General features: G+C 33.9%; 1 protein-coding gene across 1 annotated transcript in view; it reads right to left on the bottom strand.

Annotated features, from left to right (window-relative positions):
• Positions 1 to 12,365, bottom strand: part of SEMA3A (semaphorin 3A) — a 525,967-nt gene that overhangs the window by 143,924 nt on the left and 369,678 nt on the right. The window contains exon 7 of the mRNA XM_025380281.1: positions 10,626 to 10,688. Within this exon, the coding sequence (XP_025236066.1) occupies positions 10,626 to 10,688 (63 nt within the window). The remainder of the gene's footprint in view (positions 1 to 10,625; positions 10,689 to 12,365) is intronic.

The raw sequence follows: 12,365 nt of genomic DNA, 5'->3' as shown, positions 1-12,365 counted from the left end.
CGTTTCTTCTTTAAGTCACCCAAATCGACCCAAAGAAAGTTAGAGGTAGTAAAAGACAGACTCTGGTCCTAGTTTGTGCTGTGGGTCTCAGTTCATCCTTACTCTTCCTACTTCATGTCTGGCTTTTCTTCTATAAACATCAACAACTATAGTTACCTACAACAACTTCACACCCACTACCTGTCTCAGGCAGTAGCCTTCCATAGAATTATTCACCAGCTCTCATGATTGTATAAGGTCTAATTCCCATAATAAAACTCTTTCCATATCAATCACACAGGTGGTCTCTGATAAAACCATGATGAAAAGATATATCTTACTGCCATAGACTAGCTCATTGTGATATGTAATATAAAGGGAACATAAATTTGACCTGTTTAAAAACACACACATGCTCACTGTATGAACTAATGACTAAAGGTCATTAGTTAATAATTTTATTTACTTCTAAATATGAAAGATTTCTGCTTTTTAAATGCATATTAAAATCTATAATCAAAAAGTTGTATTAATGTTGGTATCATTTCAAGCACAATACTAAAAACTCCTATCTTTTAGCGTTGAATACATGTGGAATAAACACATGCACACCTGTATGCATACATAACAGTTACATTTAACACCATGGATAGCATGGATAGTACAGTATATTTTGCACCTAATTTGAATGGAACAGCGAGAAGCTTCAGGAATTTTCTGCTCTTAAAGCCAAAAGCCAAGATTCTTCATCTCTAGAAATAGTGTGTCAAGTTTTCAGAGCTACCATAATTTTGCAGTCTGTTTTCCTTGCTACCAACTAAAAAGGCTAAAAGTAAGTAGATGTATATTAAAATTAAATGGCAGAGCTTCGGGAAAGTTTCATGAGGTCCTGTGTATATAAGAAGCTGATGGTTTTTATTGTTATTGCACAAATGAGTTTTACTGTTATTGCACAAATGATTTTTACTGTTTTTTTTTACTAGGTCAAGCAAAAGGAAAACAGTCAAAATTTGGTGATAGCATATTTGTCTTGAGACATAACATATCTAAGTAAAATATTATTAGAGTCCCTGTTTAATACAAGATATGATGGACAGTGCACTCTCGGAAATGAGTAGAAATCCACTTATGAAGATTATCAGACACATATAGAAGAATACTAAACACAAGTATTAGAAACTACGTGTCAGTGGGACTTGGATCAACTTGCTAAATATGAGGAAAGAAGATACTGGCCAAAATCTTTTCTCCTGAAGGAACTGGTCAAATCATGATAATGGACCTTCCAGATTGTAACATACTTACTGTACTCTAAAAGTATGTACACTGATGTATGGATGAAATATGGTGTCCAGTCAAATCTAAATAATAATTTGTTAACCAATGCCAAATATTTCATCTTCATTTCAGCCACTTAAGGACGCAATTGAAATTTCCAGTAAAAAGGAAAATAAATCAAAATCTCCAAATCTTCTAAAAGATTTTTATAAAATGTCTCTATTTCCAATGCTAGCCTTACTTTGCAAAAATAAATAAATAAATAAATAAATAAATAAATAAATAAAATGCATTTAAATTTTAATCCTGACCCTAAAATGTTTCCAAAAATTTCAGTTTATCTGTACGAGACTTGGTTCATGGCAAGTCAAACATAATTAATACCAACTTATTTGACTGTATTAGTAAAATGTATTAATTCAAAATATGAATACTATGTAACTTCTGAAATAAACTTCATGACAAAGTTTTATTTGCCATGTATCTTTTACCTTACATGCAAATTTGCTTGTTTAATTACTTGAAAAGAAATATGGACTTGTAACCAAATACAAGTCACCCAAACGAGTTAATATATGAAATGCATTTAGATCAATACCAGGTATAAAGCAAGCGCTCCATAAGTGCTGGATATTATTATACTACTTCTGAAGGCTAGAGTTAAACTGTAATTATTTGGTTCAACATATCAGATATTTACCCACACACAGATATATACATACATATGAAAGGTACATACATGTGAAAATCTACGCTCATTTCTGTGACATGTGATAAGGTATTTACTGGAGTTCATCAAAAATCAGTTATCTGTACAACTGAAGTGCCATCAAAATTCTTGATGAAAATCATATTTTAAAATGGATAAACTGACCATATTCTTTCATTTGTAAGATTATCCAGAGTGTCCACATAAAATTACAATCGATATTTTCAAAAATTATAAAGGGTCTGGGGTTTTACCCTATTTGTAAGATAATGAGTTAGCCTACCATGCTTTCATGAATACTAACAAAAGATTTGTGACTCAGGGTTCAGAGATAAAGGACTTTATTACTCACAGAAATAGTACTAGCCAGAGTATTAGAATTTCTTGTGCTATTTCCACTGGGTATTCGGAAGAGGATCAGGTAATACCCATACATGTGGTGAGTTGCATTATTGGAGAGGAACTCTGGATGAGAAAACCGAAATATTATATAATAGGTATAGCATGCTGACCTTTAGATATTGAGGGAGATATTATGTTGATTGCACTGGACAGTGCACATGTCTGCCCTTTGCTTCAGAGGGAGGCATTCTCTCTGTTTCCCAAGACCATTTGCAAACCAACCTTCTACTTCAGAGGAAGACACTATCGTAACTGTATAAACAGTTTTTTAAAAAAAAAAACTTAACAAAACAATTTTTTATTATACTTTAAGTTCTAGGGCACATGTGTACAACGTACAGGTTTGTTGCATATGTATACATGTGCCATGTTGGTGTGCTGCACCCATTAACTCGTCATTTACATTAGGTATATCTCCTAACGCTATCCCTCCTCACTACCCTCACCCCACGACAGGGCCCGGTGTATGATGTTCCCCACCCTGTGTCTAAGTGTTCTCATTGTTCAATTCTCACCTATGAGTAAGAACATGCCGTGTTTGGTTTTCTGTCCTTGCGATAGTTTGCTCAGAATGATGGTTTCCAGCTTAATCCATGTTCCCACAAAGGACATGAACTCATCCTCTATATGGCTGCATAATATTCCATGGTATATATGTGCCACATTTTCTTAATCCAGTCTATTATTGATGGACATTTGGGTTGGTTCCAAGTCTTTGCTATTGAGAATAGTGCTGCAATAAACATACGTGTGCATGTGTCTTTACAGCAGCATGACGTATAATCCTTTGGGTATATCCCCACATGTGCATGTGTCTTTATAGAAGCATCATTTATAATTCTTTGGGTATACATCCAGTTATGGGATGGCTGGGTCAAACGACATTTCTAGTTCTAGATCCTTGAGGAATCGCCACACTATCTTCCACAATGGTTGAACTAGTTTACAGTCCCACCAACAGTGTAAAAGTGTTCCTATTTCTCCACATCTACATATCTGACAAAGGGCTAATATCCAGAATCTACAAAGAACTTAAACAAATTTACAAGAAAAAATCAAACAACCCCATCAAAAAGTGGGAGAAGGATATTAGCAGACATTTCTCAAAAGAAGACATTTATGCAGCCAACAGACACATGAAAAAATGCTCATCATCACTGGTCATCAGAGAAATGCAAATCAAAACCACAATGAGATACCATCTCACACCAGTTAGAATGGCGATCATTAAAAAGTCATAAACAGTTTTTTTTTAAAGTGTGCAAAAAGGTAGTCAGGACCTCTGCTTATAAGATGTGAGAAATGTGAAGAACCATGAAAAACTATATTCCAACAATTATACATAAGGATTTTGAAATTTAATGTAATTTTATTATTTGATAGACTCCTCAATTAGAAGGTAATCCTAATTATCCACTTAATGCAGTTTTATTATGTCTCGATGTGCCCAAAATAAAATTTAAAAAAATGAAAAGTTAAAGTCAAATTTGACCTTTGAAAAAGTAACGAAATTTAAGGGTTGACATAGGCATTTTGGAATGCACTGTAACTTAAGATGCATGTGTAGCTCTACATTCTCAATTGCATTCACTTGGCAAAAATTAGTGCTATTGAGGTCCTGCAATTTGAGCCACAGTAAACATGATAGACATTATAATATATCATATCATTAAGAGGAGTAACAACTAAGGACAAATATATAAAAATAAATCCCTCAAGAATTTTAAAAAGTCTCAAAGTTCAGGTGCATGATACAACACTTTGAAATGTATCCAAGAATCAGAATGTTATGAGAGTCTGTTTTTTTGTTCCTCTCAGATGGTTGAAATTTTGATTTCCAATGATGTTCAAAATATTTCTAACAGTCATACGGTTGCCATTTGGATTTATTGAAATTTAGTGCAAAGAGAGATGGTTTAGTAGGATAAACAAAGAAGATTCAGAGAGCTATTGATTCAAAACAGATTCTTTTACCAGCTTAGAATGTATTCAGCTTTCATTTGCAAAACAGGGTCAACGAAGTTAAGCCATCAATAGAAATGTTACTGTGTATAACAAAGTGAATTTTAAGCACTAGAAAAATACCAAAAATGGGAGCAAAGGTGAATAACAGCAGCCAGAATACAGGTATCTTGACTGTATTTATTTCCTTATCCAGGGTCTTTGTTCAATACTATTATGTACTATATTATATATATGTTTTTCAAATAACAGCTCTCAAGTAACAGCAATGGAAAAATTCATGAGCATTTCACTACTCTAATGCTAAAAATTCCATAGCAATTTGAAGGTTTAGAATCTACAATACCAAAAAAGACATATTAATATGATGATTTGTTTTATATCCTGTACATTCTGTTCTACAAGAGAAAATTAAATTTAGATGAATATCATAAATGTCATCACCAGCACATGCATGCACATGCGTGCACAGGCACACACACACTCTATATAGAAAAAATATATAAATACATAGAAAAGCAATATAAAAAGAATAAGGGTTATCAGATAAAATATATATATATATCAGATAAAATATATGTATTTAAAATATACAATTTATTTCTTATTAATATATATATTTCATCTGATAACGATATATATATATATTTATCTGATAACCTGATATATATATATATGAGAGAGAGAGAGCAGAAAGTATAACTATGTGCCTCAAGCTACAGGCTTGCTCTTTAACAACAAAGTCCATTCTTTGTGTAATAGTTGCTTGAATTACAGCTGTTGGTTTAATATATGTGTTTGGTGCAAAACTGGGCAGAGAGTAATGATGAGTTATATTATCCCAGCTGCATGAGGGAATGCGGAGAGGTTTCGCTTTTCTGTATGATACCATACTCAGTGACACAGAAACTATGTAGGTTCAATCCAGTGGCATGTCCTGGCTTCTGGTTTACTGTGTTGTCATAGCCATAGGAATGAACTTTTCCTTAACTAGGCCTAAGAATGGCCCACTCTAAAAGTGCATAAGATTAACCAGTGTCTTGACCCCTCTTTTCCTATTGTAGCCTTCTATCTGAATCTAATGCTGCAAAGACAGTCCTTTACCCAGTGTGACTTGTTTAAAGGCACTTCATTTCCAGTAGACTTTTCAAGGAAATCAGTAGGAAATGGTAAGCACAGGCTCCGGAAATCAGGGATAACAAGTAAGGAGGTTGTTTGTTTACTTTACTATAAATGTTCAGGTCAGTTCCTATTTTGGTTACAATCCTGTCTTGGAGCCCTGATGGCTGCCACAGCTACTCACACCTATTCTTGTGGTTTTCAGTATTACAGGAGCCCTTTGAAAGGAATTATTGTCCATAAGTCACAGCTGACTATTATTTACTCAAGATACAGTGCAGAATTTCCATCAAACTCTCCTTGTGTCACTTTGGAAATCAGGTGTCAAATGAAAGAAAAAGTCTCTTTCTTCTTAATATTTATTTCTTACTGTTTATTTAAATCATTGTTAAAAATAATAATGCTATTTATTTTCTTATGTTTATTAAGGAAGGGATGGTACAAATCCCAGGGAGCCATCCAATAGCTATTTCTAAAATCATATATTAAGAAAGAAATGCAAAAATTGCATCTGTAAATTAAAGTCCAAAAATAACCAATGAATGCCATGAATCATCTTGAAGTGTACAAAATGTGTAAACTGAGGCATTACTTAAATGAGGTTAACTGAAAATGAAAATAAATTTTAATAAAATTCTAAGTGAATAAAATATACCTTGCATAAAAAAAGTATGAAAAGCAATATTAAAGGATCTATAAGGGTTATCAGCAAAATAGCATGAAATATATTTTAATGTTGAGTAGAGCTGGAAGAAAAATATATTTCTCCTTGAAATAAAATATATAAAAACTTCTGTTTTCCTTTCACTATATAAATCTTAATGGAGAAAAATCAAAATCTTGATTTAATGCAGAATATGAAGAAATACCAAAACACAAATATTTTATAATGTTACAATTAATTAATTGATTTTTGAAAACATTAGTAAGGCAATATTATCACACCGTCGCACTTTTAAAAATGTGTGTCTCTCTATGCACCTCTATCATAATGATTTATATTTTTTCAGGATCCTTATATACAAGGTGCTGTGAAATGATCTGGTGTCACTCTATCAGATTCAGCAAACTCCATGTCTTAGATCCTTTTAATTAAGTTCCATAAAATTCGAAAAAAAAATTAGTAAGCGTGGAAAAATGCAGTGAAGTTGCTTTTCTTCTTTGAAAGTATTCTTGACCAGCCTGGCCAACACGGTGAAACCCTGTCTCTACTAAAAATACACAAATTAGCCGGGTGTGATGGTCACCTGTAATCCCAGCTACTCCAGTGGCTGATGCAGGTGAGTCTCTAAAATCATGATTAAGTGATTAAGTTATCCCCCACAGGGCATTGTGGATCATGAGTTTATTGCGGCTGCTGAACTAACTGCATTTGGGCTAACCACAAGAATCCCTTAGTTGTTTGTATTAATAATAGGGAGAGAGAGGCAGAGATAGAGAGGGAGAGAGAGGAGAAAGTTCCATAAAAGATGTGGGAAATGCCTTGAGGTGAATAATTTTAGAAATCACAATCACAAACTACATCTGCTATCTCAGCCATTGAATGAGTTGATCCGATTATGAAATCAAATATGCTTGATTGGGTTGATTCATTCGTGAAATCAAATAAAGCTTCAGTTTGTATTATAATATGCAGATAATTTGTAAGATAACTAGATAAGCATGGTTATTACCTTCAACTTTCAGACCAAATCAGATTCAGAACAACGAAACACTGCAGTGGTCACGACCGTTAAGGAGTATTGAATTAATTTCATTAACAATGTTTTCACTTAGAAATTGTCCATACTACTCTATTACATATACTAATAATAGCAATAATGACTAACATTATATTTATATTGTTAATTATTAATATCTCAGCTACATAATATTTTGTATGGGTTCCTTTGAGCCTTACAGGAATTCTGTGAGTTAGTTATTTTATTTTACTTTTTCTTTGAAAGAGTCTCGCTCTGTCGCCCAGGCTGGAGTTCAGTGGCATGATCATGGCTCACTGAAACCTGCACCTCCCGGGTTCAAGCGATTCTCCTGCCTCAACCTCCCCAGTAACTGAGACCATGGGCACGTGCCACCATGCCTGGCTAATTTTTGTATTTTTAGTAAAGATGGGGCTTCACCGTGTTGGCCAGGGTGGTCTCGAACTTCTGACCTCAAGTGATCCATCCTCCTCATCCTCCCAAAGTGTTAGGATTACAGGCACGGGCTACCATGCCTGGATGAGTTGATTATCATTATACTTACACAGTTGATGAGCCAGAAAAGGTAATATATTTGTTGAAATCTATTACTTATCATCTGTGTGTTAATGGACAAGTTCAAATCCAAATATTCCAATTGATATCAAAACATCATCAGGGACACTGAAATTTTGATCTCAATGTCTAGAATAGTACCCAAAACATGCATAAATTTTTGAATGTAAAGATTTTTAATGAAGAATCTGAATCATTATATTTCCTGATCAAGCATAGGAAATCATTCTATTTTCTGATCAAGATCAAGAAAATGGGATAACTATATCTGCCTCATAAAGCTATTGTTGAAACTACATTTACTAAATGCTAGTTATCATAGTAATTAGTAGAGGAAAGATTCGATTTTAACAGAAAGGGAGAAGTTTGCATTTTCAAAGGTAACAGCTGTATATAGGTAAATTAGCCATTTCTATTCATCCTCAGGTATTATCTCACTGAATATTTTAACGTAATTTGTTCATGGTAAATGTAGCTTTTTGATGTTAATAGATTTTCGTTTGTTCAGTTATACTTTTAGCCTTATATTATTGAAGATTTTTCTACTTTTCAAATAATTTCCACAAAAACTATTAGAGTTGTTTCTCACAGTGATATATATGTTGTCTCACTTAATAGATGAGAAGCTAAAGGCCAAAGAAAGTTAGCATACTTGCTCACTATATTCATGAGTCAGTAGGAGTATCAGCACAAAATTCTCAACCTCTCTGGGTTCTTACTTCATTGTGTTTTCTATATACTCCTTTCCAAAAGTTTCAAATTATGCATCAGCTAGGGATAGTATAAAATTTGATAGAAGAACACACTTTTTTTTTTGATCCACTGTTACATAACCAGAAAAACATTTGCTGTACTATAAAAGTGTGAAGTGACTTTCAGTTGACGGGTTCTCTCCCTACCTAACTCTAGTCAGACTCCCCTGAACTCTCTTCACAAGAAGGCCCTGACTGTCCGATTTCCATGTTCATCTCTGCTTGGTCCAGTTTTCACAAGAATCCTGTTTAGTCAGTTTACAGAAATTCTCCCACCCTTGATAATGTGTGATCAAATCCCTACCCCACTGCCCTACCTCACTGTCAATATCTTATCACCCTGGCCTGCCTTCAGTAATAATCCTGTCTAATCGATTTACCCACAATTCCCATTACTCCGATGTTTCCTCTGGGCAATTTTCCACCCACTGACTCCCACTTTGCTTCTTAGCTATAAATTTCCACTTATCTTTGTATTCAGGATATCCTGTATTAAACTCAATCTCTTACCCCCATTACAAAACTTCATTGTAGCAGTACCCCTGAATAAAGTCTGCCTCACCATCTTTAATACAGGTCATGAATATTTTAACATAATAACTATATATTTAATATGCAATTTTCAAGAATGAATTTCCCCTGTTTGCTAATGTATAGGTATTAAAGATGGGGGATACCTTTGCTTTGTGATCTTCTACTTAACTTCCTTCACCTATAGGCAACATTGCTGCTAGATTGAGTCAGTCTTTTCCCAGGAACTCAGATTCCAACTCTAAATCCTTCTAAACATATACATCATATACATCATTGTAGGCAGCTGTAACAAATCAATCAAGTTGTCCCTTGAAAATATCTATGTATCTATACACATATGTACAGTTTGATTTATGTCTTTAGGCAACACACAGAATAAATTTATTCTAAATCCTAATACTTTTAAACACAGATAAAACTTTTAAACATATTGCTTTGTATTTTAGACATCCGCAAATATCAATTAAACATAAAATTATATAAAATTATATATTTTAAAAATTCTGTAATTCATTTTAATTAATTTATTTAAATGATTATAATTACTTTTCATGATCTGTGCAAATACTGGGCTATTCCTCAAACCAGTCACCCACTTAATTTTCCTGACAGTTTACTTTACAAAAAATGGCCTGTGTCTTTTAACAATGGTAAAAACATTATAGGGATTTCTTACTATTCATCTTTCACTCCAGAGTGCCTAGGACAATTCCTATTACATGGTCCTTTTCCAACCCATATTTATTTAAAGGATGAGTTATGGAAGGAAAGGAGAGAGGAAGAAAGAAAGGATGAAAGAAAAGAAAAAAGATGGAGAAAAGGAAAAGGAAAGAAAAGAGATTAAAGGAAAACAATGGAAAGAAGAAAAAATAGGTAATTTAATTATGACTCAGAAATGGAAACATTTCATAGCATTTCAAGAAGAATTCAAGGGGAATTAACATAAAAATCAACCTGTGAAAAGAACTTGACTTATTGAATATAAATATGTATGCTACAAACTCACATTTTGTTAATTAATTTTTGCATATATAAACAGCCAAAAAGACCAGATTTTTGCTTTATTAAGGAATATTATTTTTACATATATTCTATACATAAATCTGTCAGTGTTCCAAAATTGAATGCTATCATTTTATTTCTCGAGTGATAAAGTTTAAATGTAAAATGTGGTGCTTCATAGAACACTAAACAAAAATAGATGACAGATTAATAAATTACTTATGTCATTACTACAGGTAGAGCATCCCTAATTCAAAATCCTGAAATCTGCAATCCTCCAAAATCTGAAATTTTTTGAGCACCCACATGACCCACAAGTGGAAAATTCCACACCCAACCTCATGTGATTAGTCACAGTCAAAATGCAGACACACAGCAGAGTTTTTTCAGCATCCCTGAGGGGAAAATAAAATTACCTTTAGGCTATGGGTATACCATGTATAGGAAAAATAAATACATCTTGCTTCTAGTCTTGGGTTCTATCTGAAAGATATCTTATTATATATATGAAAAGATTCTAACCCCTTCCCCACAAAAAAAAAAAAAAAATCAGAAATTTGAAACACTTTGGTCCCAACCATTTTGAATGAAGGATACTCAACCTGTGTAATAATTTAGTAGTGTAATGCTTACCAGGATGTCTTTTCCAGCCCATTTGCATTCATCTCTTCTGGTGTAAGATACTGGCCACACAATCTAAGGACAGAATAAACATTGTTTTATGTCAAGTAAGTTGTCTCAGAGATCCAACACCATATAGTCTTTTAGATGACATTGGGGCAACTGAAGTAAAGTTTCGTAAAGACTCTTTCAGGAACCTTTCACTTTAGATCTTCCAGTGGCGTCAGTTAATTGGTGTGAACATAAGTCACTGATTCTCCATCTACCCAGTAGCCTTTGCTGTATAAAAAAGTTGAGCAAGAGAGAAACTGATGCAGACAATAGATCGAAGCTGTGCAGTGTGACAAGAACTGGCACACAGATTGGGAGAGGGAGATCTTCTTGAGAGGATGTGAGAATTTAGTGAAGAGAAGTAGAAACTGGCATAGAATATGGCTCAGATTTTTCTAAATTGGTCTTTATCATGAAATAGTGATTTTGTAATTTTAACATTTGGGTGCTTTGGATACATTTCCCTGAAACAAATCTCAGCATGACATTTTAGAATAAGTAACTGAAAGGATTAAAAAAAAAATACTTAGAATGGAAACTTCTCTTTTTTCTCCTCTTTACTGTTTTTGTTTTTTTTGGAAAGGGAAAATATTTATAAGTAACATGGTATATGCTAGAGAAATAAAGGTAGATTGAAGAAGCAAATAGATAGCTCTAAAAAACGATTACCCTCTCTAATGTGGGCTAAAAGACTAGTTGAGAAACAATTATTTGTGTTTTTATCCCTCATATTTAGTCTTCATCCTTCCAGAAAGTCTCATATTGTGTGAATACAGTGACAGTAGTAGATGAACCATGATGTTAGTGGTGGCTTGGAGGACAGTGGATTCATCCCCCCAACAATATTAATCCAAATACTCCTCTCATTTGATTTTAATATAAAATCCCCTGAGCAATTCCAATGACTCTTATCTGTATAGGGGCAGAACAATTTGTTTTTTATTCATTTTTCCTTTCTAGTAATATTATTAATAGTTAATTTCAGTGGGAAAAAAGTCATATATAAAAAAACAGAAATGGTGGCACTTAATCATTGGTGTCTGCTGGAAAGCTTTTAGTCTAAAATGACTGATTATCATTCATTTGGGAACCTCTAGATAAATCTTTTTTTTTTTTTTTTTTTTTTTTTTTTTTTGAGACAGAGTCTTATTCTGTCGCCCAGGCTGGAGTGCAGTGAGTGGCACCATCTCAGCTCACTGCAAGCTCTGCCACCCGGGTTCACACCATTATCCTGCCTCAGCTTCCTGGGTAGCTGGGACTACAGGCACCCGCCGCCACGCCCGGCTAATTTTTTGTATTTTTTAGTAGAGACGGGGTTTCACCGTGTTAGCCAGGATGGTCTCGATCTCCTGACCTCGTGATCCACCTGCCCCGGACTCCCAAAGTTCTGGGATTACAGGGGTGAGCCACAGCTAGAGAATTTGATATAAATGATCATAAACTTGGGCAAAAATAGGATATTCAATCTGGAGAATTACAAAGCAAAACAAAACACATTTACAAACAAGGATTTGGCACATATTGAAGTAATGTATGATGACTTGATAAATGCATTTCAGGTCCATGTCAAAACAGTATGCCCTAAAAATTATTGGATAGGGATAGGCATTCTTTTTTTTTTTTTTTTTTTTTTTTTTTTTTTTGAGATGCAGTCTCACTCTTGTCACCCAGGCTAGAGTACAGTGGCTGGATCTTGGCTAA

The sequence above is a fragment of the Theropithecus gelada genome, chromosome 3, assembly GCF_003255815.1.
Source record: "Theropithecus gelada isolate Dixy chromosome 3, Tgel_1.0, whole genome shotgun sequence".
In the NCBI taxonomy this organism is placed as follows: domain Eukaryota; kingdom Metazoa; phylum Chordata; class Mammalia; order Primates; family Cercopithecidae; genus Theropithecus; species Theropithecus gelada.
Note: the sequence above shows the minus strand (reverse complement) of the source record. Positions and strands in the feature narration are given on the sequence as shown.